At 36.0% G+C, this 25,016-nt stretch overlaps 1 protein-coding gene across 6 annotated transcripts in view; it reads left to right on the top strand.

The window, feature by feature from the left end:
- The window catches only part of LOC131986430 (connector enhancer of kinase suppressor of ras 2-like), a 55,622-nt gene that overhangs the window by 20,315 nt on the left and 10,291 nt on the right, over nucleotides 1-25,016 (top strand). For 2 of the 6 annotated variants that reach the window (XM_059351379.1, XM_059351381.1), the window contains exons 6-18: nucleotides 84-203; nucleotides 3,126-3,185; nucleotides 3,705-3,773; nucleotides 11,391-11,537; nucleotides 14,006-14,124; nucleotides 17,024-17,226; nucleotides 17,410-17,499; nucleotides 18,590-18,780; nucleotides 19,864-19,912; nucleotides 20,603-20,781; nucleotides 20,861-20,934; nucleotides 23,526-23,597; nucleotides 23,817-23,884. In XM_059351379.1, coding sequence (XP_059207362.1) covers nucleotides 84-203; nucleotides 3,126-3,185; nucleotides 3,705-3,773; nucleotides 11,391-11,537; nucleotides 14,006-14,124; nucleotides 17,024-17,226; nucleotides 17,410-17,499; nucleotides 18,590-18,780; nucleotides 19,864-19,912; nucleotides 20,603-20,781; nucleotides 20,861-20,934; nucleotides 23,526-23,597; nucleotides 23,817-23,884 — 1,441 coding nt within the window. Of the gene's footprint in view, nucleotides 1-83; nucleotides 204-3,125; nucleotides 3,186-3,704; nucleotides 3,774-11,390; nucleotides 11,538-13,990; nucleotides 14,125-17,023; nucleotides 17,227-17,409; nucleotides 17,500-18,589; nucleotides 18,781-19,863; nucleotides 19,913-20,602; nucleotides 20,782-20,860; nucleotides 20,935-23,525; nucleotides 23,598-23,816; nucleotides 23,885-25,016 lie in introns of all 6 variants that reach the window. The other 4 variants (XM_059351378.1, XM_059351380.1, XM_059351382.1 and 1 more) reach the window with 2 other exon arrangements.

The raw sequence follows: 25,016 nt of genomic DNA, 5'->3' as shown, positions 1-25,016 counted from the left end.
TTAATTAAACAGGATGTAATGTAAAAGAAGCTATAATACGCACACTTTATGTTCTGTACTCATCCCTAATGTGTCCTCTGCAGTGTAAAACTCTGTCTGAGGTGTGCGACCACATCATCTCTCTGTCCTCTGATCCCATGGTGTCCCAGGCCGCACATTTGGAGGTTGTGCAGCTTGCCAACATAAAATCCACAGAGGGACTGGTAAGAACCACGCTAAGATAACCATTATAAGGGTGAGGTGCAGCACCCACGCTTTTCAGAGCACCAAATAAACTAAATTAATGTAAAATCAGGGTGCAGAGCATCAGACCTAAAAGATCTAATTTCTGTAGTTGGTCCCCAAAGGACTTCTTCAGCAGCTTTTCTCTTTTAGATCATCGGGTGTTTTATTATTTATTATCTGCTCAAGCTTTTCCACATGTTTTTAACACAGATATGGTAATAATAATGGTCCATAATTATTTGTAATTGCTTTTTTTAAGTGAAAAACACAACATTTCTAAACCTTGCAGAGAAAGAAAACATTTTGTAAAAAAACATTAAAAAGTCTGCCAGCAAAAGTTGCCACTTACACTTACCTTTAAATAACATTAAACAACTGTAACTTGTTTTACAGATAATTTCTTTAAACATAATAGATATAATAGTGTAAATAATTGTATCTAAAAAATACATTTATCTGTAGAACATAGATTTACTATAACGGTATTTTTATGTATTTTTTTACTGTATTTTTTATTATTTTTTACGATTTATTTTCAATTAGTTTTTTACATTAAATTAATATTTTTACTGTTAAAAACATTTTTTACATAGAATTCACTGTAATTTAACATTCAAGACCATTAAGCCATTAAATAATCCTGTAAAAATATATACAATGTCTCATTATATTCATTTACCGATTTCAGCTTTTACTTGATGGTTAGTATTTGTAATAAAAGTAATTTACTTTTTGCTTATTTTTTTACTTATAATAATGGAAAATTTAGAGAAAAAAAAAACAAAAAAGCCACATAACACAATAAAGTACATTTCTGACAAATAACTGTCTTTTTTACAGTGTAGATCAAGCCAACTGAGCTAAATACAATCTCTTTTTCTAGATCTAGCCACCTTGAATACACACATACAATAAAACTATACAATTTACTATACTAACTGATACACATGTTAACTGCACATAACAGGTTTTCAATTTATTGAGTGTGGTTTAATATACTTAAAAAATATCAAGATGTTAAATTGTTTTCCAGGTTTGATGAAATGATCACAGGAAAAAACTACAAAAAAAGTAAAGTACAAAACGACTTTGTACTAATTGAGCTGGGTGATGATAAAACCTGCTAATTAACAGAAATCACAACAGCATGACCTTTGACCTTTGACAGCACACTGGCTCTGTTTGGTTCAGATATGGCATGTTGCAGCATGTATCTCACGCCCTACAGAAACGGTTACTTCACTTGTTTGATTACTAATACTAACCATGGCTGACTTTTATTTTTATTTTAACAGTTAAATCACAGTTATTTAACTCTTTCTTCTGTAGGTGTTGAACAGACCACATGGCATTTAACCCTCTGAAGCCCAACAAGCTTTTTCAGGGTGTTTTATGCTCTTTTTACTTTTACACACTGTGGCCTTGAATTTCACTGAAAATATTTAAATATATAAGCACAAGACTGCTGTACTGTCCAGTGTCTAATGGACAGAGAGAGAGAGAGAGAGAGAGAGAGAGAGAGAGAGAGAGAGAGAGAGAGAGAGAGAAGAGAGAGAGAAGAGAGAGAGAAGAGAGAGAGAGAGAGAGATTCTATGTTTCTGCCTGTCACACACTGAGGGACAGCGAATTTATTTATTTTTAATTTAAATTTTTTCTTCTTCTTTGTTCGGACAGTTAGATTGTATGAATGATAGATTGATTGTAATTCAATGATTGTAAATATTGCTTTCTTTTATTGTTATTAGTTTCTCTTTTCTTTTAAAATGAATAATAGAATTATAATAATTTATTGTAAATATTGCTTTCCTTACTGTTATCTTTTTTTTTCTTCTGACGCTTGCTTTGGCAATATATACAGTGTTACGTCATGCCAATAAAGCCAATTGAATTGAATTGAATTGAATTGAAATATATATATATATATATATATAGAGAGAGAGAGAGAGAGAGAGAGAAAGAGAGAGAGAGAATTTTTATGTTATATGTGCAGTACAATGACTTTGCTATTCCTCCTTTCACACATAAAATAACAAAATAAAATCTTAAAATTGGATAATGACGCATGAAGAAGACACCAGCTGTCTCTGGAGATCTACTACTGTAGATACTGTGTTTAGTAGCAGAGAAGACATGTATTTTCTGTGTAACCAGCAGCACTCGGTTGGACTCCATCTTTGCGCTGACCTACACTCAGGCACGATGGCTCCGCTCAGGGCCACAATGAAAAGCCCCACCCCCCACACACGAACGCTAGCAGGGGGCATGGAAGTTCTCTCATCCGTTCAGTGAAACCCGAACACAACAGCGGACCAAGTGGCCTAAAAATAAACCTCTTACAGTCATCTTGAAGACTGGCATGCTGCTTCTGTGTATCTGTTTGTTTGTGTGTGTACTCAAGCACATCTGTGTGCAAATGTGTATCTGTGTGTGTGATTGTGTGCCCTTTAGACCCCTTTTAGTGAAAACTTCTGCACCAGACGAAGAACGTATTTGCAGATAAATAATAATCCTCCATGTTTGATTCAATCTGCTTGAAAGAGAATTTGAGTGAGACACGGTTTTAAGTCAGATTGTGCTGTGCGTGTTTGAAAAGTAGACCCATGTGATATTCAAAAACCTGCCTGGAGTCATTTTATCATTTGCCTGACGAGGCAAATCTGAGCTCTCTATGAAAAACACTCTCGTCTTTCACTGCTGCTTAAAAAAATAATTGAGGTAAACCTAAACTCCTGCCTGTTTGCACTACGAGCAGATTAAAACAAACGCTAAGATTTGCAAACATGCAATGACACTGGTGTGTTCTGCACATGTTTATGTGGCTGATGCATTGTGTTGAAGGAACTGTGTGCTAAAGTTTGCATGGTAACGTAATCATTTATACTCATGTTTTCTTCCCACAGGGCATGTACATCAAATCAACATACGACGGTTTGCATGTAATCACTGGAACAACAGAAGGAGTAAGTACAAGCGTCTTTGTGTTCAGCTGTGTAGATCTCTGCCTCACTCTAGAGCAGCTATTCTCAACCTTGGGGTCGGGACCCCAATTGGGGTCGCGAGTTGATTTCTGGGGGTCGCCAAATCATTTTGAACACAACATTTTTGGTCATTTTGTGTCTTTTTTTAAGTCATTTTGTGTCTTTTTTTAAGTCATTTTGTGTCCTTTTTTGGTCATTTTGTGTCTAAGTCATTTTGTTTCCTTTTTTGGTCATTTTGTGTCCATTTTTGGTCATTTTGTGTCCTTTTTTGGTCATTTTGTGTCTTTTTTTTGGTCATTTTGTTTCTTTTTTTGGGTGATCTGAACTGTGCGTGAGATTCTGTTCAGTGAGCGGGGGTCGCGGACAACATGCATGTTAAATTGGGGGTTGCGACTCAAAAAGGTTGAGAACTACTGCTCTAGAGTAGAGTGAGGTGTGTCACAGTAAGCTGTGTCCTTACAGCAGTTAATGACTCCGCCTCGCTCTCTCTCTGTCCATCAGTCTCTGGCTGACCGCTGTAAGAAAATCCATGCTGGAGACGAAGTCATTCAGGTCAATCATCAGACAGTGGTAAGACCAGAGGCTTCTTTTACATCTGCTGTCTGAATATGTGAACGATTAGTGATGCTTTTTATGTTTGCAAATCTCAGTTTAACCCTTTATCCCTTGACTGACCCATGCTTTATGTTGATAAAATTCATTTTAACCCATAAGAACCCAGACCTATTGATCCTTGAAAGACAATTATGGGGGATAAACCACAGACCAAGTGGACCACATAGAACACATTTATGATGTTTTTTTTTTAATACAACCCCTAAATATCAAAGATCTGTGATGTGACATATATGTCACATTAGGCGTTTATGGTATTTATTTGTATGATATTTCTTATTTTAATATATAAATAAACTCAACACCTTTTCTGCTTGCAGATTTGCAAATTTGCCTTTTTGTGCATCTCCACAACATTTATTAAAATTGTGACATTAATAGTGATTAAAAACAAATTATTTTTCAGATTTGTTTTTAAGTAACAAAATAATAAGAAATCAGTAAGAAATCTAACCAATAACAAACTCTAATAGGGTTAAATGCAATAAAAGACACCCTATAAATGGATTAGAATTGTTAAATGGGTTTAAACTGAGCCCAGTAACAAAAAATAAGCTTTTTGAAATTAGCTACTTTTTCCACATTTCTGTTTCCAGTCACAGCCACATTTTGGAGAAGTCACTTCTTGTCAAAGTCACATGACCACCACACCAGGGTGTTGAGTATACGTCACTTAGGGATTTAATACGTTAATGTGAAGCATAAAGCTGAATATGGCAGATTCTAGAAGATTTAAAGTGTTTGTTACACGGGTGTCACCATGGGTTCTTATGGGTTAAAGCAAAAAACACATAGTTTTCACCAATTGCATATGAATATTTCTGCATACTGGGGCCACTAAACAGCCTGTGAATTGCATAAGTATCACTGGAAAGCTGAGACTCTTGTGGACTCACTGAGCCCAACTGTATTCACGTGTGATGATGTCAGTCCGCACAGTAGTCATTTCATTACAGTGAGAGCATTTCTTGAAACCTCACTGTATAAAGTGAGCTGCTGTGACCTCTAGGATAATCACAGCCTCGTGAAACTTTACAACCACAGACTAGAGACCTAGAGCATTCAGAAGATACAGAATACAAAAAAATACAAAATACAGAAATCTCCAATCTTCCAAAGGTCTTGGTGTATCGATGATATATTCTGGAGGGTTTTTTCCAATTTTTATCCATTCTCGAATTTAAAAAATTGCCTGATTCAGCATCAGATGTGTGTAAGAAATCGTATCAACCCCAAAACTGCTGCAAAAACTTATGAGACATAGTTGAACATTGAGGGACTTTAAAGTGGCACATATTAATGTCCCCCTTTATAGGTTTAATTCTTTAATTCATTAATTCATCCATCCATTCATTAAGTCATGTTTTGTTTTGTTTTTTAGATATTTTTGACCAGAACAACATGACACAGTGCTGACCACTCTTATGTGGCATTTATTGTTGACCTGCTATCTCCCCCTTAACATCAGAATCAGAATCAGAATCACTTTATTAGTCCCTTGAAGGGAGATTTGTTTTGCAGCAGGACACACAAGACAAGGTACACAACGATACAAGACAAAGTACACAACGATAACATAATAAGACCCAATAAATATCTAATAAAACACAGTCAAAGAAACACCATCTACTGTCCACAACCCCCAGTTCTCTATAAAAAGGGGCAGAATGATAAAGGGTTAAATTCAAACATATATGTTTATGCACGAATAAATACCTGCCCCATTGTGTGCATGCTGTGAGTGTGTAGGCTCTCCACAGTGAGCCTGTGCAGTCCTGCTGGACCTGTTATTGTAGAAGTGGCTGGCTATAGTGCCTCTTGTAGGTAGTTTTTGAGGATGTTGATATTTTACTGTGACTGGATGGATTTCTTTCCCCATCACAGGGTCAGTTGCATGGTCAGTGGAAATTGTTGAACTTGTGCTCATGAGAGCACTTCAGTCAACCAGGTGGTATCTGCTTAGAGCCCTTCAGCTCTGAAAAAAACCCATGTTTTCAATGTGATTTTTGTAATTACATTGAAAACAATGGGGCCGTTTATTTAGGGTGTTTATATACATATATATATATATATATATATATATATATAAATATATATTTTTAGTGTCACAGATATTGGAAAAATAAAGTTGGCTCTCCACATGATATACATATTGAACTATTTGCATTTTTACAGCCTCTCCTGTCCTCTCCTCTCTGCTCTGTGTAAACAGATTTTCAGGGAATATTTGTCATATTACCGTTTAACTCAGCAGAATCAATCATGACTTCACAGTGTCTCTGAGTAGCAGAATTTAATATTTTTAACAGGATCTAGTTATAACTTCTTAAATGAGACATGTAGAATAAAGTGATTTTGACAGAAGTATCACAATTTTAAGCTTCGTTTTGGTTACTTTTTAAATAGAAACTTTCATTATTTATGATCTGTTCAAGGACTGTCGGAAATTTGAATTTTCAGTTTTTTCAGTTTCTTTCAAGAATAAATTGTGTATTTTGGTGATCTTTTAAAGAAAATATATGTTTCAGATGGTTCAGAGGATTAAAATGCCATGCTTTAAAGCAGAAGTAAACAGTTTGGTCTGTATGGATAATTTTGCTGATCACGACACATGTACTGGGGGGCGTTTTTATGTAACTCACCGATTTAAATAATAATACGGCTTCAAGTTATGCATAATAAGGGACTTGGCTGCTTTGAGTGAAGGCAACCAGGCTTTATTCTGACCACCTCAACTCCACCGAGTTTATGGGAATGACATGCCCTTGGCTGGTTAATAGTTGTTACCTTAAATCCTTTGGCCACAACAGCACCTCTAGTTAAGCTCTTATTTTGAAAAAAGGGGTTTGGTAGCCTCACATTGCTCTCAGCTGTGCCCAATTTCAAATAACTCGCCTGTCGCTGGTTTATGCCAAGAGACAAAACTGCACAAAGTGCCTGTTGCTGTTGTATGTAGCAATGCATAAAATTCAGTGGAAATTAAACCAAAAACTTCCAGTGGTGCACAATTTAAATATAGCAGCCTTTGTCTAAAATAATTGCTACTTGTGTGCGTGCAACAGTAAGATGTATGATAATTACACAGCTCGAGTCAGGTTCATTTCAGTCAGTCAACTCACCCGCTGAATGCAGCCACTTTTTAAAAAAGAGAAGTGCAAATACAGAGTTGATTTGGGTGTCAGGACTCTTTCTTCTCACTGTGAAGCGGAGTTTAAAGGCTGCCAAAAAGTGAGAACGGGGAGGTGTCTGCATGCTCCTTTTGGAGAGCCAAAAGCAATTAAGTATCACAACAACAAGCAGATAATTGAACCTGTCACAGCAGCAGAAACATAGGAGTAATTAATAACATCATTGATGAGTCAGTAAGGAATGTCTGCACAATGCACAAAGTGATTATTAATGTTATTAATTACTCCTGTGCATTTTAATCAATCTGTCTTTGAATGATTAGCAGCTTTGTTTTGAAGTTGCAGCTTGGTTAGCATGTCTTGCATCAACTTATGTTTATTAATGTTTGTGCATTTCCTGAGCTGGAAAAATACAGTATAAAGTGCAGGTTATTGCTGTATGTTGTGTTTACTGTATAGTACATGGTGTAGAAGTGGTGGATGCTGTACGAAATAGGTCTTGATGCAGCTTTTACTGAAATGATCAACAGCTGAGTGAGTTTGACAGCTTAAAAGGGCAATGGCAATATGTGAAGTCAGTTGATGTGTCTGCTGTCACTCATAATGATATTACTCATAACCAGCTTGAACATTGGTGATGCATTTAACTTAGTGTGGCACATACACTGTAAAAATAAGTAAGAGTTATTTTACAGAAATTTACTGTGTTGTTTTACAGGGTTTCCAATGGGGGTTTTTCTTATTTTTTTTAATGCCATAAAAAAAGGAAATTACTTTTATTACAATTATTAACCATACGATTTAAGTTGAAATCTGTAAATTAATATAATAGGACATTAAAGATTTTTTAACATGATAAATAAATTACTTTATGGGCTTGAATGTTAGATTACAGTGAAATCTATGTAAAAAAAAAAAATACACATAATTTTGCTAAATGTAAAATTTCAGCAAAACTTGAAATTTAACGTAAAACATTATGTCAAAAAGTCTAGTCCTAACCATCATATTTAAGTTAAAAAAAACAACAACAGATATTTGAATGTATACTATCTGTATTATCTAAAAAACAGATTTTCAAAGTATAAGTGTACCTCATTTACCATTTACCATTTATCTCCTGTCCTCTCCTCTCTGCTCTGTGTAAACAGATTTTCAGTGAATATTTGTCCCGTGACCGTCTCAGCAGAATCAATCATGGCTTCATAGTGTCATAGTTATTCCAAACTGTTTATCTTTTGGCTATATTTTATTTGAGACATGTAGAATAGAGTGATTTTGACAGAAATGTCACAATTTTAAGCTTTGTTTTGGTTACTTTTTCTAACCAAATTTTTCGTAACCTGGACTGTTGGAAAGTTCAAATTTGGACAGTAATGCCTGCTTTTACTGTTTATCTCTGCAATAAACTGTGCATTGTGTGATCTTTTAAAGAAAACATATTTGAATTTATTTTTATTTGATAGGGACAATGCAGTTAGCATAGATACAGGACATGCATCTGATGTGCTGCATACAGAGATATAGCTTCAGCTAATTTTCAACTCCCGTCCCTAGTTGGGCTTTTACAACTACATACAAAATCACAATACTATAAAAATCCAATATACAGTTACACCATCTACAAAATACAATAAAATTACAAACAATTACAATATACATTTACCCTGAGAAAAAAATAAAATAAAATAAACCCTGTATAAATATAGCTTAGAGTTTAAAATCATCATAAATCTATACAACAATAAGGAGAAAAGAAAGAAATAACAGAGAAAAAGAAAGAAAAAAAAAACTACTTAAGACTATAAGACTGTTTCAGTTATATTTTATACAGTTTATAGTTTCAATGTATGCGGGATGCTGGTGGTCCAAAGGGTTAAAGGAAAGTAACTATGCATTAGTCTGTATTTCAACACACACACACACACACTCAGTTAATTTATTTGATTTTTTAAAAATGAGTTGTTCATGTTTTGGTGGCCCTTAGAGTTCAGAGGCCCCTGGGCACAGGCTCAGTTGGCCCTGTGGTTAATCCGTGCTTGGTCCCAATTTCTTTGGCATTTGGGTTGTGCAGAAAAAGGAGAGGAGAAAAGAACTGAAAGGATCCGAACATTAAAGCAAGGAAAAATCTTCCGGCCTGAGAGACAGTAGAACAAACATCAAGGTTTCAAAAATACCAAATAAAAAAGAAGAGATGCTTGAAACAGTAAAGGGATCTATAATTAAAGCAACTGGGAGAAGTCCAGCAGTCAGACACAGAACAAAGTTCACTGGATTTCAGCATCGTTTTCAATCAGAAGCAGACGAAAGAATGGCTGCTGAGGCAAAGGAGGAAAGTAATGAAGGAAAATCCTCCGAGGCAGAAGCTGCCTTGTGATGAACTCTCTTATACCACAACAAAATAAGCTAAAGAAATCACAAATTATTGCACACAGGGTTGAAAGCCTGCAAGAAAATAAAGACAGCATGTCAGACATAAATAATACAGGCAGCAAGAACAGATTGAATTTCTGGTGCAGGTCAATAAATGGGGAAGGCTGCAGACACATAAAAAAAAGGACGTGAATTTCAACACTGCAGAGTGTTACAAGAATCCCCTGAAGGAAGACAAACAAAAAGAACAGACCAGAGGCATGACGGTTTATGAGAAAGCAGAAAATTCCTTTACCCAGGCAAATTGTTTAAAGAAAGCAAAAAAACAAACTGCTTTAAATAAACATGTTTTTGGCCAGACACAGCAGAACAATCTTATTTTTAATCATAGAATAAAGCAGCTTGGATTCTAAGAACTTCTGTTTCAGCCTGTCTGTCTCTTTAATGCACTTTCTGTGTGAAGAATTTCTGTGTAGTGGCTGTCAAGGTGAAAAATTACTTGGAAAGGAACGAAGTGATTGCTAGGTCAGTGGCTGAAAAATGCCTGGTTTCTCAGGCTGCTTGGAATACGCAAGATGTACTGAGACTCAGTGCAGTCAGCCAAGCAAGAGAGGATATTTCCTCCCCAAACTGGACCTGGCATATCTGGTTCAGCTGCAGACTGTGTTTCTCTGGGCGGGATGTTTCTTTTGCCAAATGTCATCAAAAGTGGGTTAAAGACTATTTACAAGGCAAGCAGCTGTTCATCAAAACACAATACTGCATCATGGCAGCGCCTGCAGATTGATAATATGGGAAGTGTACGAGATGCCCTTTGGCATCCAACATCATCATCAGCACACACCTCAGAGGCTGCGCTGCAGTTTGCTACCATCAGGATCAGTGTGTATTATTAGAATAACGAGCACAGCAGCACAGAAGTGGGCAAGACATAAAGAATGTGAAAGGAAACATTTAAACACCCAAGTGTTAAGAAGAGCAACTGGACTGTTGGTTCATCAAATCCCAACTAGTCACCTAATCTCTACAAACAGATGTCTGCATAGAAATGCAGAATCTGTTGGGAACATGACAAGATGTTGTGTCAGAGAATTCTGCTCCTTTATGGTCTCTTTCTAGCCTGAGTAGTGTTGACTCTTTCACATTTGAACAGGCATTGGTTGAATCCAGATAGATAGACCGTGTGCACTGCAAAAAAAGAAATGTTGGGTGAACTCAAAATTTCAAGGCAACAAACTTCGATAAAATTTTAAGTTGGACAATTAAACTAAATATTTTAAGTTTTGTTTTTGAGTTCGCTCAATTCTGAATTTGTCTGGCACGATTGTAACGCCGCTATGAAATGTCAGCTAATGTTGTGACCGCAATTTTGAGTTAGCATTGATATGCTAATGGCTACTCTTGTAGCTGTAACAAGCAGCGCCGCTAGTATCAGTTAGCCGGCGGTTGAGGTTGTAAAATGCAAATAGTTCAATATTTATAGCATGTGGAGAGCTAAGTTTTTACCCTCAATATTGATATTTGTGGAAAAGTGTTTATATATATAAAAAAAAATTAAAACAATTGGAATATATTTAAATTATATATATATATATATATATATATATATATATATATATAGTCCAATTGTTTTAATTTTTATTTTTAAAAAACAATTTATCAGAGAAATTCAACTTGTGTTTTTTTTAATGCCATAACTGTGTTATACTACTCAAAACGTTGATCCCACTTCTTGCCATGATTGTGCTGATTCCATAGAGCTGCGGGACTTTTATTATTATAATATATATATATATATATTATATATAAATATATTTTATAATTAATATTTTATATTCTGCAGTGAAATACAAGGCCACAGTGAGTAAATGTAAAAAGAGCAAAACCGCCCTGAACGCCCTCTTACCGCAACCTCCAAAGTACTGGCTGTTGTCCCTAGAGGCTAAATGGTTGTCAGACTGAATATTTCGTGACTGACTATTGAAATATCAGCTCATCAGCTCTGTGGTCTGAGTCATGGGGATGTCTGTGTGTTATGGAAACCCTCATCATGTTTTTTATGTTTTGCTAGGTGGGCTGGCAGCTGAAAAACTTGGTTAACTTGCTGCGTGGGGACCCTGCAGGTGTCACCCTTACCCTGAAGAAACGCCCACAGAGCACGCTCACATCGACCCCTGCTCTGCTCAAGAACATGAGATGGAAACCGTTGGCTCTGCAAGTATGATGACTGCTTTCATCCTCCACAGATATATTTGTGCATGCCTGTTTGTGTGTAGGTCTGTGTTTATATGTGTATATCTCTGTGCTTCTGTCTGTTAAAAATAAGACTGCACAGACTCTGGACACGAGACACAATCATCTAGGGCTGGCTGATTCATCAAATTTGATTTTTAATTGCCATTATGGCTTCCAGCAAATCTGAAAAGCAAGATTATAGTGCCACATTGTCTTTCACAATTCCTTTGGTTTGCTTAGGTTATAAATCCACCCGTTTATGACTGGAATATTTTTAATAAAGTTTCGTAAAATATTGCATATATGTTTAGGAGTTTTCTGTCGGTTGTGGCAGTGCACTACAACATATTTGATTGAATTTATTTTTATATACTGAAAATAAATTTAGTAGTTTTCAGTTGATTGTAGACATGTACTAACATTACAGTTCTTATTTAATTTGAATTTTTTAGTTCTATTTATTATTTTATATATTATTATTTTATTTATATGCTGTTTCTCTATATTTTATTTAAATATGTATGTATATACATATATTTATTCCTCTCTTTTTCTCTCTCTTTTACTTTCTTGTTAAATTGCTCTTAAAGGGGGAAAAATGCATAGTTAAAAGACATTTTTATTATTATTATTATTATTATTATTATTATTATTGTTGTTCAATAAATGCTTTGTTTCCAAAGTCAATTATTATTATTATTATTATTGTTGTTCAATAAATGCTTTGTTTCCAAAGTCAATTATTATTATTATTATTATTATTATTATTATCATTATTATTATTATTATAACAATGATGATAATAATACAATTATGAAATTATAATCACTATTAAATTATAATTATAATATAATATATTACAATAAGTTATTAGGGGGGAAAATGCACAGTTAAAAAGACATGTTTTTATTATTATTATTATTATTATTATTATTATGATTGTTCAATAAATGCTTTGTTTCCAAAGTAAATAATAATAATAATAATAATAATACAATTATGAAAGTATAATCATTATTAAATAATAATTATAATTGTTAAAAATATAAATAAGTTATTATAATAAATAAATTATCAGGATCTCAATACTGACCGTGACCTTGATTATGATTTGGGCCATAATCAAGCAGCCCTCCCAAAATACCAGAGCAGCCCAAAAAGGACCTAATTATAGGAGTGCAAAGTGATTACGTGGTTATATTAAAGTAGCACTTTTACAGCACGATGCAATCTAACATCAGTTTTGTAAGAACATATGAGTTCCAGAGAGATGTTGTTGTTGCTATTGAGTTTGCCCTGCATCGTGAAGGTATTGCTTTTATTTCCTCCACAACTTGCTACTAAAATTGTTTGGAGATTTCAGCATCATCCACTCACAAGTGGACATTTCAGCCCTCAGTGGCATCTGTTGTCCTACTTCAGCCAAACCAAGCACATTATTAGGACCGTGTGCCTGAGCCAGGATGGGTGGAAATGAGAGGCATGTGTATTAATGTAGCCCAGCCTTTCTTTGAGTCCTAGGCCAGAGAAAATGTTTTCTCCCCCCTGAGGCCCTGAAGCACAGTCCTGCACAGCCTCCTCCCCCTTCACATCACATCCTCATTCTTCTTCTCCACCTAAATCGAATTTGCTCTCCTGCTGGCATTTTTAAGGACAGAAGAGGGGAGGGGGGGAGAAAAAAAATGACATAGAAACTAATGTTTTCTGCTCAGATATGTGACTAAAATTAACAATGTCAAGGTAGTCTGTTAAGTTATTGAAAAGAACATTGTGCTGTGGAAGCCCTGCGGTAGCTCTGACACACATAATGGTCTTATGATTGAGCACATCTCCCGATAATACATCTCTGATATTAGTCAGCTGTGAGTTACGCAACATATTAGCATAGTTTGAGCAGTCACAAATTAGTATTCTATTGTTGAAATGAGTTCAGCTCTTACTCACTTAACAAGCTCTCAAGTTTTTTTTTTTTTTTTTTGGAAGTCCATGTTTTATCACTGCAGAACAGGCCTCTTGTGATAGGATTACATCTCTCGAGTGAATATATCAAAAATGTGATAGGGAGGTAATTAAAAAGGTATGAGATGCATCATCTCCATGAACTGTTCAACAGATTATGTAGGTTGTGACCAGAGTTTCCTTGACCTGAATGAATAGAGAGGGATGAATAGACTGCACACCAACCCGTCTACTTGTGTGCACTAGTTAGAACTGGAGCATCAGAAACGTACAGTACACGCTCATTTCACGGTTGAGATGCTCAGCGGCGGAGTCTAAACCGAACAAATGTTCCCTGACTGACAAACTGACTGGACTGCTGTGAACTCCAAATTTTCTATGTGTCAATCCCTGTAACTGTTCTTCTCTCTCTCCCTCCCTGTCTGCCTGTCTCTCTCTCTTTCACACATACACACTCACTCACTCACTCACTCATAGCCAATCTTCCCCCAGAGCCCCAGCAGCAGCGTCGCCACGCCCACCAGCACTTTAAGTACTCCATCCAGGAGGAGTAGCTGTGCCCTGCAGGACCTCTTCATCCCTCCTCCTCCAGCAGAACCCTACACCCCCAGGTGAAATAGCACTTAAACATAATTTCCTGAAAAAATAAGAGAATTCGACTCGCAAGATGCACCAAAGGTTCTTGACCATTTAAATTTGCAGCACCTAGGTATGCTGAATAATGAGTCCTACTTGATAATAATTTGTTAGCATAGTTAAGCTGTAGTAAGAAGAAGAATCGTACGTCCAACCCTCTGAACCCCACCATTACGCCGTTTATCATGGAAAGAAACTGTTGCAAAATTGTTGGAATTTGAACTTTCCGACAGTCCTCTAAAAGTTCTGTTAACCCATTGACGCCTAAAACTTCCTGTAAAACCTCTGGGCGATTTCAAAATAAGCCCCTAAAACCTGAAGTTTTTCTGTAAATTCAACAGAAGTGTCAACGCTTCTACTAAATAATAGATTTTTCAGCCTCTGTAGCAGATAGAAATGAAATTCAAAAAGTATTTCAGAGCTTATACAAATACTACAAAACGACGTATCTGCTTTCCAGGCTTCAATGGGTTAAAAAAGTGCCAAAAAGAAGCTTAAAATTGTGATATTTCTGACAAAATCACTTTATTGTGTCTCATTTAAAATGTCACTAAAAATAAACCGTATAGATCCTGTTAAAAGCATTAAATTCTGCTCCTCAGCGACACTGTGACACCATGATTGATTCTGCTGAGACGAACGGTCACATGACAAATATTCACTGAGAATCTGTTTACACAGAGCAGAGAGGAGAGGACAGGAGAGGTTGTATCAATGCAAATAATGCAATATGTATAGCATGTGAAGACCCAATTGATTTATCAAAGAGAAATTCAACTTGCTTTTTTTCTTTTTCTATGATGTAGGTCATTTTAAATGTGTTATTCTGCAAACAAGGCATTTTTGAGTTGTTCCCACAGAGCTGGAGGACGTATATATTGCAGTGAAATACAAGGCCACAGTGGGTAAAATATAAAAAGCGAAGAAGAAAAACACCCCTGAAATGGCTTGTGAGTCAGCACTCAGTGATTTGGGATCATTTTATATTTGAAAGGTTTTTAGTTTTCTCCTTTTTCTGCCTTTTTCCAAGTCGAAAATTATGGAGGCTGCTTTTGCAGTCGTAAATTACAGTTTTTGACAGTACTTTGGGTGCAAATTCAAATTGTTTTTTGGTGATTTTTTTCAGCCCATACAACAGTTAAATCAACTCTTTCTTTGCACCTCCATTCCTGTTTTTCTTCTATTATGGTTCAGACATCACATCTGGGGAATAATGTCAATTAATTCGAATAAAATACAGACTAGGGTTGACTAATTTCATGTGAATGTGAACAAAGATACGGGGGTGTAATTTCTAACTCACATGAGGTCCTCTCGTAGTACTCGTCCTGGGCCGATGGGGATTAGGGTACCAACTTAATGTGCAGCTGAAAATAGTCTCCAATAAGTACATATTTACTGTATCTGTGATCTCTCTTTTTAAAATGTAGGCAGGAATGAAAAGGCTTCGGGCTGAGAGCCCCAAACGGGCTGGAGAAGTGAGAAAGTATTGAGAGATGGACAACAAATATATATATATTATATCGCCAACCTTATCCTTCAAACTAAACACATGGATGTTTTTCAGTTTCCATGCTGAAGATGTTACATTTTTGTTATATTTTTTTAAAGTGGCATTGATTCTTCTTTATATTTTATTGTAGTATGAGTATATTATGCCTTTCCTGAATCCTTAGCGTCCTGTCAGTATTCAAGTTTCTGTGTCCCTGATCTTCCTTGATGTCTCAAGGCTAAAAGAAAAATAGTGGAAAATGTAAGTTACTAACTGTCACAATTGGGCCTGAATGAAAGCCAAGAAGGTCTGCTTAAAAATGATACCAAACACAATATTATAAAACACTGAAAAATGTCCTGATCATGAGCCTACACCAGTATATGTACCAGTGTCTAAAATGCAATTGACCTTGTGACACAGCTGCCACTTAGGAATGTCTGTCATACCAAAATATCATCTACAGATGTGGACATTTTCTAGAGTGGTACCTACAAATTACATTTAGAGCTCTGGCCCATGGACCAGAATTAGTTTTTTGATATTGGGAATGCTCAAACAAACTCTAGTCTGCTAAAAAAATGGAGGTCTCAGTTCGCTTCATCCCCGAAGGGAAATTCGGTTGTCACAGCAGTCCGGTATTCAAGTACAATAAAATACAATAAAATACAATAGAATAAGATACTGAGGTAGCATAAATAAAAACAACAATAGAAAAAAACACAGAATAGAACAAGGACACTTAAGAAAGTTAAAAAAAAAAAAAAAAGCAGATCAGTTGGTAGGATGGTTGGCAAGATGATGGTAATTATACTGATGATATGATGGCAACAATGCTATAGTGACTAGACGGCATATAATTGTAATAATAGTACAGTATATAGTATATAATATGTAATAATAAATAAATAGTAACAATATAAAATAAAATAAAATAATTATAAATAATTTATAAATAATTATAAATAAAATAATGATATATAATATATATATATATATATATATATATATATATATATATATATATATATATATATATATATACATATATATATATTTGAAGGACTACGGATGGAAAATAGCACCACTGCTAAATCTGATGTAACCATCTTGTTGTTGTTGTTCATGAAGTGACAATGATTTATGGTATTACATGCTGTCCTTTAAATAAACTCATTCATTCATTCATATATATATAATATATAACAATATGTTGTCAGCTCTTTCCCTCACATATTCTGTCCAACAGATGAAGTACAGCGTCAACCGTGTTTACAATGCTCGGTTCACAGTTTGAAAGCAACCAACCAAATAAAAATGCAACAATGTTGACTTCATCTGTGACAGCAACCTAAAAAATGACTCCCTGCTTTCCGTTCCAGGGACGATAAGGGGAATCTGTCTGGTGATGAACCTCAGTCAGACATCCATGTGGCCGAGGGGTCCGAGTCACCGAACTCCTACCTGGACCAGGAGTGTCGGAGACGATTTCCTCTGGTGGAAGAAGATTCTATACTGTACTGCTACGAGTACGACCAGAACCAGGAGGTGTCATCGGTCCGCAGGGGGAGCACTCCCACCTATGGTAAGACCTCAACCTCGTCTCAAGACTCGCTGCTGTAACGGTGAGAGCCGAGGGCTCGCCGCCGCGCGAGTGTGACGTCTGTATGCTTTCGAGATTTTTTTTTTTTCCGAGACGTCTGCGGCTGTTTGATGTGTGTGTGGGCAGCGGTGTGATATTGACGTTCCCTGCGCCTCCTTGCTCCAGGCAGGCTCAGGCCCATCTCAATGCCGGTGGAATACAACTGGGTGGGAGACAACGAGGACCTGGCCAAGCTGAAGAGAGAGAGCAGGAGAGGTGAGTGGGAGGCAGTGGGAGAGAGAAAAAGAAAGGGAGGCAGAGAAAGGAGGGAGAAAGAGAAGGACAGAGGGAGCTGAGGTGAGTGGGTGGATATCTCATAATATCCTCACCCTCTCAGATCTCCGAGCCAAAAAGTAGAAGGATGAGCTGGCCTGTCAGAGCTGATAACATGCTGGATATCAGTTTGTGCCTCTTTCTCCTCCATGTGTTCACAATCTATCACTGCTCCTTTTTTTCCCTTCATCCCTCTCTTTCCTGCTCTCAGCTTTGCCGTTTCTCTTTTTTTTTTTTTGTTTGGATATAAAAAGTACACTGTTGCTTTGGCAACTGTAGAGATATATCCTGAGATTTTTCACATTTTGTCGGTGGCTGTCGAGCTAGGTGGTAAATGGAGTGGGAGGAGACTGAATTGCTTTATTTCAGTCTCAAAAGAAAGACTTGAGTGATGTGTTTGTTTTCTCTAGGGATGGTGCTGATATGTTTCTCCTTTGGGCTTTTCACCAAAAAAAAAAGTGATGGTGCTATATTTATCTACAAGAGACAGTATTTGGAAGTTTTGAGGGCTTCCTGCCTGACAACAGCCTTCCGCGGCAGGTCGTCTTTTGAAACGTCAGCATTCATTGATCTCGAAGACGTCGTTAAAGGCTGATTTTACTGCAGATTGCATAAAAGGTTATGATGAATGCTGTGACATTAACAGCTTATAATATGTAGTTAAAGGTCCATAGTCTTGATGGAAAATTAATTGAGAAATGAGCCGACTAAAATGGATCCAATGCATTCAGTGGATCTGTTCGGAGCATTAACCCATTGAAGCCTGGAAATCGGATACGTCGTTTTGTAGTATTTGTATAAGCTCTCAAATACTTTTTGAATTTCATTTCTATCTGCTACAGAGGCTGAAAAATCTATTATTTAGTAGAAGAGTTGACACTTTTTTTTCCAGAATTTTTCCAGAATTTCCAGAAATTAGAGGCTTATTTTATAATCGCCCACTGATTTTTCAGGCCTCAATGGGTTAAGTATGTAAATGATTGGTTTTTAAAATGTGTGCAGCACTGAGCTCGCCTCTGTTGTCTCCTCACAGAGAATTCCCTTCTCCGCTTTGCGAGTGAGGACAAAACCCCGGGGGAGGACTTCCTGCTGGGACGCAGCCTGAGTCAGAACAGGAGGAAGACTGAGCGTGGAGCCAGCCCCACCCACTACACCCTGGTCCCCGCCCTGCAGATGGAGGTCTCCCTGTCCACATCCAGCTCCGACTCTGCCTCTCTCTACCATGTCAGTCCCTTATGTCTTTCAAAATAACATTGTTGTTGTTGATGTTGCAAGCTACACTGTAAATAAACAAAACCCAACCAAAAACATAAACAAACAGGATTACCCAATATTGATTGATTGATTGAGAATTTATTTGAACACAAAATAAAAGATGAACATTTAAAAACAAACGAACAACAATAAATACAAGACAACAACACAAATGAAACAACAACAAGACTCAACACTTATTTGTGTTCAGAAGGAGTCAAAGCTTATTAAATCCTTCTCCCTATGTTAATTTACTATATTCAGTTATATAATAATAACTGAATTATAATACAATAATATTTATATATATGTATGTATAACACATAGTAATGTAGTTTATAAACTCATTATTACCATTATTAACACACATAACTTGTTATTAACTTACAAACACATAAGTACACATACACCCATGTAGTCATAATGAGTCAACAATGAACAAACAAACAACAATAACACACAAAAAAGAAAAAAATAGTAACACATATACCACCAATATGATATATAGCAGTCAAATACAGTAGTGCAACAATTTAAGGCCTCACAAATTACTTTACAGACCCAGTCAACACAATTGAACATTTTAATATTCAGCCTTGTACGGTGTTATTTTCCAGAAATGTATGGTATTATTTTCCAGGGTTTTTCTTGTTTTCTTTTCATTATGTGCAAATGGCATAAAACAAATTACTTTTATTACAAATATTAACCATAAAATAAATAAAATCGGTAAATTAATATAACTGATTTTTTTTTTTTTTTTACAGTTTTTGCCAAACACTTACCGTCAAATTAAAGTAAAAACCCTTTAGGTAGTCTACACACACACACACACACACATATATATATACAGATATTTACTGTAAATTATCTGCATTTTTAAGGAGTTATCTGTAAAGTAATATATGGTTGTTTACTGTTATTTGGCAGTAAGTGTTTGGCAATTTTTGCTGCCAGACTTTTTATTATTTTTAAATTCTTTATTTTATTTTTATTTTTTACAGTGTATGGTAGAAGCTGGAGCATTGACTGGGATTCTTGTTTACTTTGCAGGTTTTTGAACGCTCCTCACTGATGTCACGGTCAAAGAAGAAGAGTAAAGGTAAGAGCATTTGTTTAAAAGAATATTTCTCCCTTAAAACCACCATTTGTATATCCATCACTCACCATGTTTTCATGTATTGAAAAAAGCAACAATTGTTTTTCCCCAAGATGTGAAAGATCCAAAAGGCTATTTTCTCATTTTGCAATTTCTATTGCAGAAAAAAAATCCCTGTGCATCAATATCATGTATCCCACAATGCTCTCATTTATTCAGTTGTAATGCAGCTAGCGGCCCGTCTAATGAATGACCCCTCCTCCTCCTCCGCTTTATAGTTGGAGAATAAATTAGAGCCAAGACAATCCTGACAGTAGGGCTGAGCTCCGAGACCAAGTTGTAATTACAAATCTGTCTGCTACTTTAGCACCACAGGCATCACCATGGATTCATCAATATATGTTAATGTACTTATATTTCAGAGCCATGGTCATAGATTCAAACCTCAGTCAGATAAAAGATCAATGACTAATATATTTCATTAAACAGCCTGTCTTCCCTGCACTGTCTCTGCAGCCAGGGGTGGCAGGTTAACAAGGAGGGGATGCATTTTGTTCTTTTAGCTAACAAGGTGGATGGCTTCTTCATCTCCACTCAAATTGCATGCACTCAAACCCAAACATGAGCAGGTGTTTCCCGAGGAGTGTTTTCTGACCGACTTCGTCTGTTCTGCTCCCCTGCTGGCGCCTGCAGCTGGAAGTCCCATGTCTTCAATCAGCAAGCGGCGGATTTCCTGCAGAGACCTGGGCCAGGGGGACTGCGAGGGCTGGCTGTGGAAGAAGAAGGATGCCAAAACGTATTTTTCGCAGAAGTGGAAGAAGTACTGGTTCATCCTGAAGGACACGTGCCTGTACTGGTACATGAACGAGGAGGTGAGCATGATGACGACTCACAGCTTTAAGCCTTTGTTTAATACGTGGCAGTTTGATTTAACTGAGCTTTTTGTAACAGGATGAGAAGGCAGAGGGCTTCGTCAGCCTCCCGGAGTTCAAGATTGATCGCGCCACTGAGTGTAGACGGAAGTAGTGAGTACTCATTTTCACCTGCACTCCAAGGAACAAGCGTCTTTGTTTTTTTTATGTTTTTTATGTTTTTATTAAAGGATCCCCATTAGCTTGTGCCGTGGCAGTTCGCTAGTCTTCCTGGGGTCAAAACATTCCAACAAGTAATACTCAACAGTCCTAAAACAACTTTAACAGTAAAAATACATTCCAAAATACATTAGAAAAGTGCAGCACAAAAGTTCATTACAAAATGCAGCACAAATTTAAAAGACAGTTTGTAGAATCAAACCATTGAATTATAGCCATTTGGATTAAATGTTTAGGAATAATTGGTCAAATGCATTTGATCAGAAAACAAATAAAATACAAAAAAAAACAAAAAAACAATACAGCTTTAACCAGTATCATTGATTGTAATCCTGGACATCATGAATCCAGGCAAACATCGCTTCTATAAAGAGTAGCGTCCTTTCAACCAAAATAAACAAAAAAAAATTAAATAAACCCCCCCAAAAAATATAATAAGCCCTACACCTAACATTAACCACTGACAAAGTACATCTTTAATTTCTTTTTGAAGGATATTTTGCTTTTTTCTTGACGGATATCAAGTGGTAAATCATTCCATATTTTACTCGCTCTATAAAGCACTGTTCTTTTCAGAGAATTAGTTCTTGGATGAGCTTGCACAATATCACCCTTGTCTGCCTTCCTGGTGTTATGTTTATGCACAGTCTTAGCTTTGCATTGCTTTTCCTGTTTACCCTCAAAACTGGACAAAACAAAAATTTCTTGGATCAAATTCACAAAGCTATCAGCACAGCAGAGACTTCATGTTGCATATTAAGTCAATCCCACAAATGTATTATCGGTGCAGAGGTAACCTTGTGCAAATTGGCTCTTGGCAGGGAAAACATTGGCATATATATGGAATAACTTAGAGGATTGACCATGCAAAACGGACAATTTACCGAGGACGCCTGTTTCACTTTGCACACTGTACCGCCAGCATTTAGTATGCTGACAGGAGAGCAGGTGCACATATTTATGGCTGTATTATAATTTTGTATAGGACATTAATTTAAATCTGACTTTGTGAATAAAAAGATGACATAGATTAAGTAGCAGCGGTAGTAAAAATAATGGATCCAGAAGACTGACATCACCACTACATATTGCAGTATTTAAAATATGCCTAGAAATGTTAATAGACTTAAAATATAAAACAACAGCTGATAGATGACATTTGATAAGTGATATTTAACTAATTCTAAGGCAACTTGAGGGCAGAAAGTACAGCATTTGTCGAGTATAAGTGTAATATAGATGAAAGAGTGAGACACAGAATAGATTTTTTAAATTTATTTTTATGTTCACCAGCTAAAGCAAAGAATGGGAACTTTTCAGAGGTTTGGGATCTTGGTGCCCTGTTGAGTATTCTACTAAACAAACTACATGTTTTCCACGTTTACATTCTCTTGTTACTTGTGCTGGCTGCATTTTCTTCCTTAAAAAATTTGCAAAGCTAATTTTTCTGGGGTATTTAAAAATCCAGTATGTTGTACATGCAGATACAAGATACAAACAAAACAGGAACCCACTCAATGCAAAACAGCTCCGTGGTGCAACAAAAGGTAAAAAAACTAAAAAAAATAAGCCTTTAAAGCTCGGTGATGTTGAAGTTTTTAAGGAAAAACTAAATATTTTAACTTTAGACGAGCAGTTGTTAAATCTGCTCTGGTTAAGGGAATAACCATTTTAACCAATCCTTACAACATTTCTTTATTATATTTTACATTATAAAAATTGCATTACAATATTGCAATTAACACATAGAGAAGAGGAAAATAAATAAAAATAATACATATATGAAATAATATGACTACAACTAATAAAATAAATTAAATAAATAATTAAAAAAATAAATAAAGTAGCCCTATCTGCTGTCACATCATTCATCAATCATTTGTATGTCATTAACCTCCAAATTGTAAAAATAAATAAATAATTACAAATTTGCCAAAATTTATCAAGCTTGTTTTTTTTTAAAAAGATTAAGATTAAGATTAAGAATTCTTTATTGTCATACGAAATTAAGTACTGAGGCCCGGTCAAGCCAAACATACAAGTAAAAAGAAACACAATACAATACAACACAGTGAAATATAAAATCTGTAGCTACATATACATATAAATATAGTGAGCAGAGTCAGCTAATCTAATGGCTTGTATTTTCAAGAGTGAAAAGTAATTCCCAAATATTAGTAGATATTCACAATAAATCATTTAGGATGAGGAACGTTTATTAATACAAAGCAGATAAATTACAGAAAATACATTAGGAACTAATTATCGTATATCTAACCTAATTATGTCGCTGAGCTTGTGGGTGCAGGATTGTGTTTGCACACTCACACTTCATTACAGCTCGTGAAAATAAGCAGAGCCGTATATCTTATGATGCAAAGCCTTGCTGTTTGTGTCAGGCTGAATTAGCGTGTGTGAGTGTGACCGCTTGCCTGTTTACCTTGGCAGTTTTTTGTATTCATATGTTAATGTGCGCTATACGTCCCTGTTACATATGATTAAATATACCCCCGGTTCCCTTTCAGTGCTTTCAAGGCTTGCCATCCGAAGATAAAGACCTTCTACTTTGCGGCGGAAAATGTAGACGACATGTCCCGGTGAGTTAATGAGGCCGTACGAGTCATTCTGTTACCTCCTCCAATCCCAGATCTGCAACAACATTCATATACCCCTGCTGTCCGGAAATTACATTCCCCTCTCAGACTGCCCACTCTCCTTGAAAAGAGCAATTTAGAAGGGAGAACACACACAGGCGCAAGACGTTTTATTGAATGTAAAGCTGCTGTGCGTCATGACCGTTATTCTGCCCTCCACAGGTGGCTGAGTCGTCTCAGCATGGCAGTGGCAGGATACTCGGAGCAGGAGAAAATTCGTCAGGACCAAGGTGAGATTAGTCACGGCTTGTTCACAGTGCTGCAGAATATACTCCGTCTGTTGCAGGTCAACACTTCTTGAGAACTGGTTGAGATAGAGGACAGTAATATGCATCATACTAGGGTCAAAACTGAAGAACTGAAGAAAATTAACTTAAAATTAAAATAAAAAGACACAAAATGACCAAAAAAGGACACAAAATGACCAAAAAAGGACACAAAATGAGCCCAAAAAGAAACAAAATTACCAAAAAAAGACACAAAATGACTAAAAAAAGACACAAAATGACCAAAAAAGACACAAAATGACAAAAAAAGACACAAAATGACTAAAAAAAGACACAAAATGACCCCAAAAAGAAACAAAATGACCAAAAAAGACACCAAATGACTAAAAAAAGACACCAAATGACTAAAAAAAGACACAAAATGACCAAAAAAGACACAAATTGACCACAAAATGATAAAAACAGACACAAATTGACCAAAAAAAGACACAAAATGACCAAAAAAGACACAAAATGACTAAATAAAAAACACAAAATGACCAAAAAAAGACATTAAGTGACCAAAAAGACTAAAACACATTAACACATGAACACTTTAACACAGTGGAGACAGAGCTGACTTCCAAAATGATTTGGCGACCCCCAGAAATCATCTCGCGACCCCAATTGGGGTCCCGACCCCAAGGTTGAGAAAAGCTGAGATAGAGGACAGTAATATGCATCATACTAGGGTCCAAACTGAAGAACTGAAGAAAATCCTACAATTAAATCATTATTTAAAATAGTAGAGAAACTTTGGAAAATTGTGATGGAGAGTTTTATCAATTTCTGACAACAGGAACAACCTAAACAAAAAGTATTTTAACCCTCTGAACCAAAACCTCTGGGGTTTTTTAACAGATCACCAAAAATTCACTGTTTATTGTAGAAAGAAACGTAATAAACCTTTTCTGTTTACCAAAACAAAGCCTAAAATTATGATATTTATGTCAAAATCACTTTATTCTACATGTCTCATTTAAAACGTTGCCAAAAATAAGCGGTTTGGAATAAAAAACACCAGATTGATATATAAATAAGTAATGGATCATTTACTTGGCGAGGTTTTTTTTTTTATGATTCAACTTTTATTGAG

Source organism: Centropristis striata, chromosome 15 (genome assembly GCF_030273125.1).
Source record: "Centropristis striata isolate RG_2023a ecotype Rhode Island chromosome 15, C.striata_1.0, whole genome shotgun sequence".
In the NCBI taxonomy this organism is placed as follows: Eukaryota; Metazoa; Chordata; class Actinopteri; order Perciformes; family Serranidae; genus Centropristis; species Centropristis striata.
This window is presented reverse-complemented; position numbering and strand designations above follow the sequence as displayed.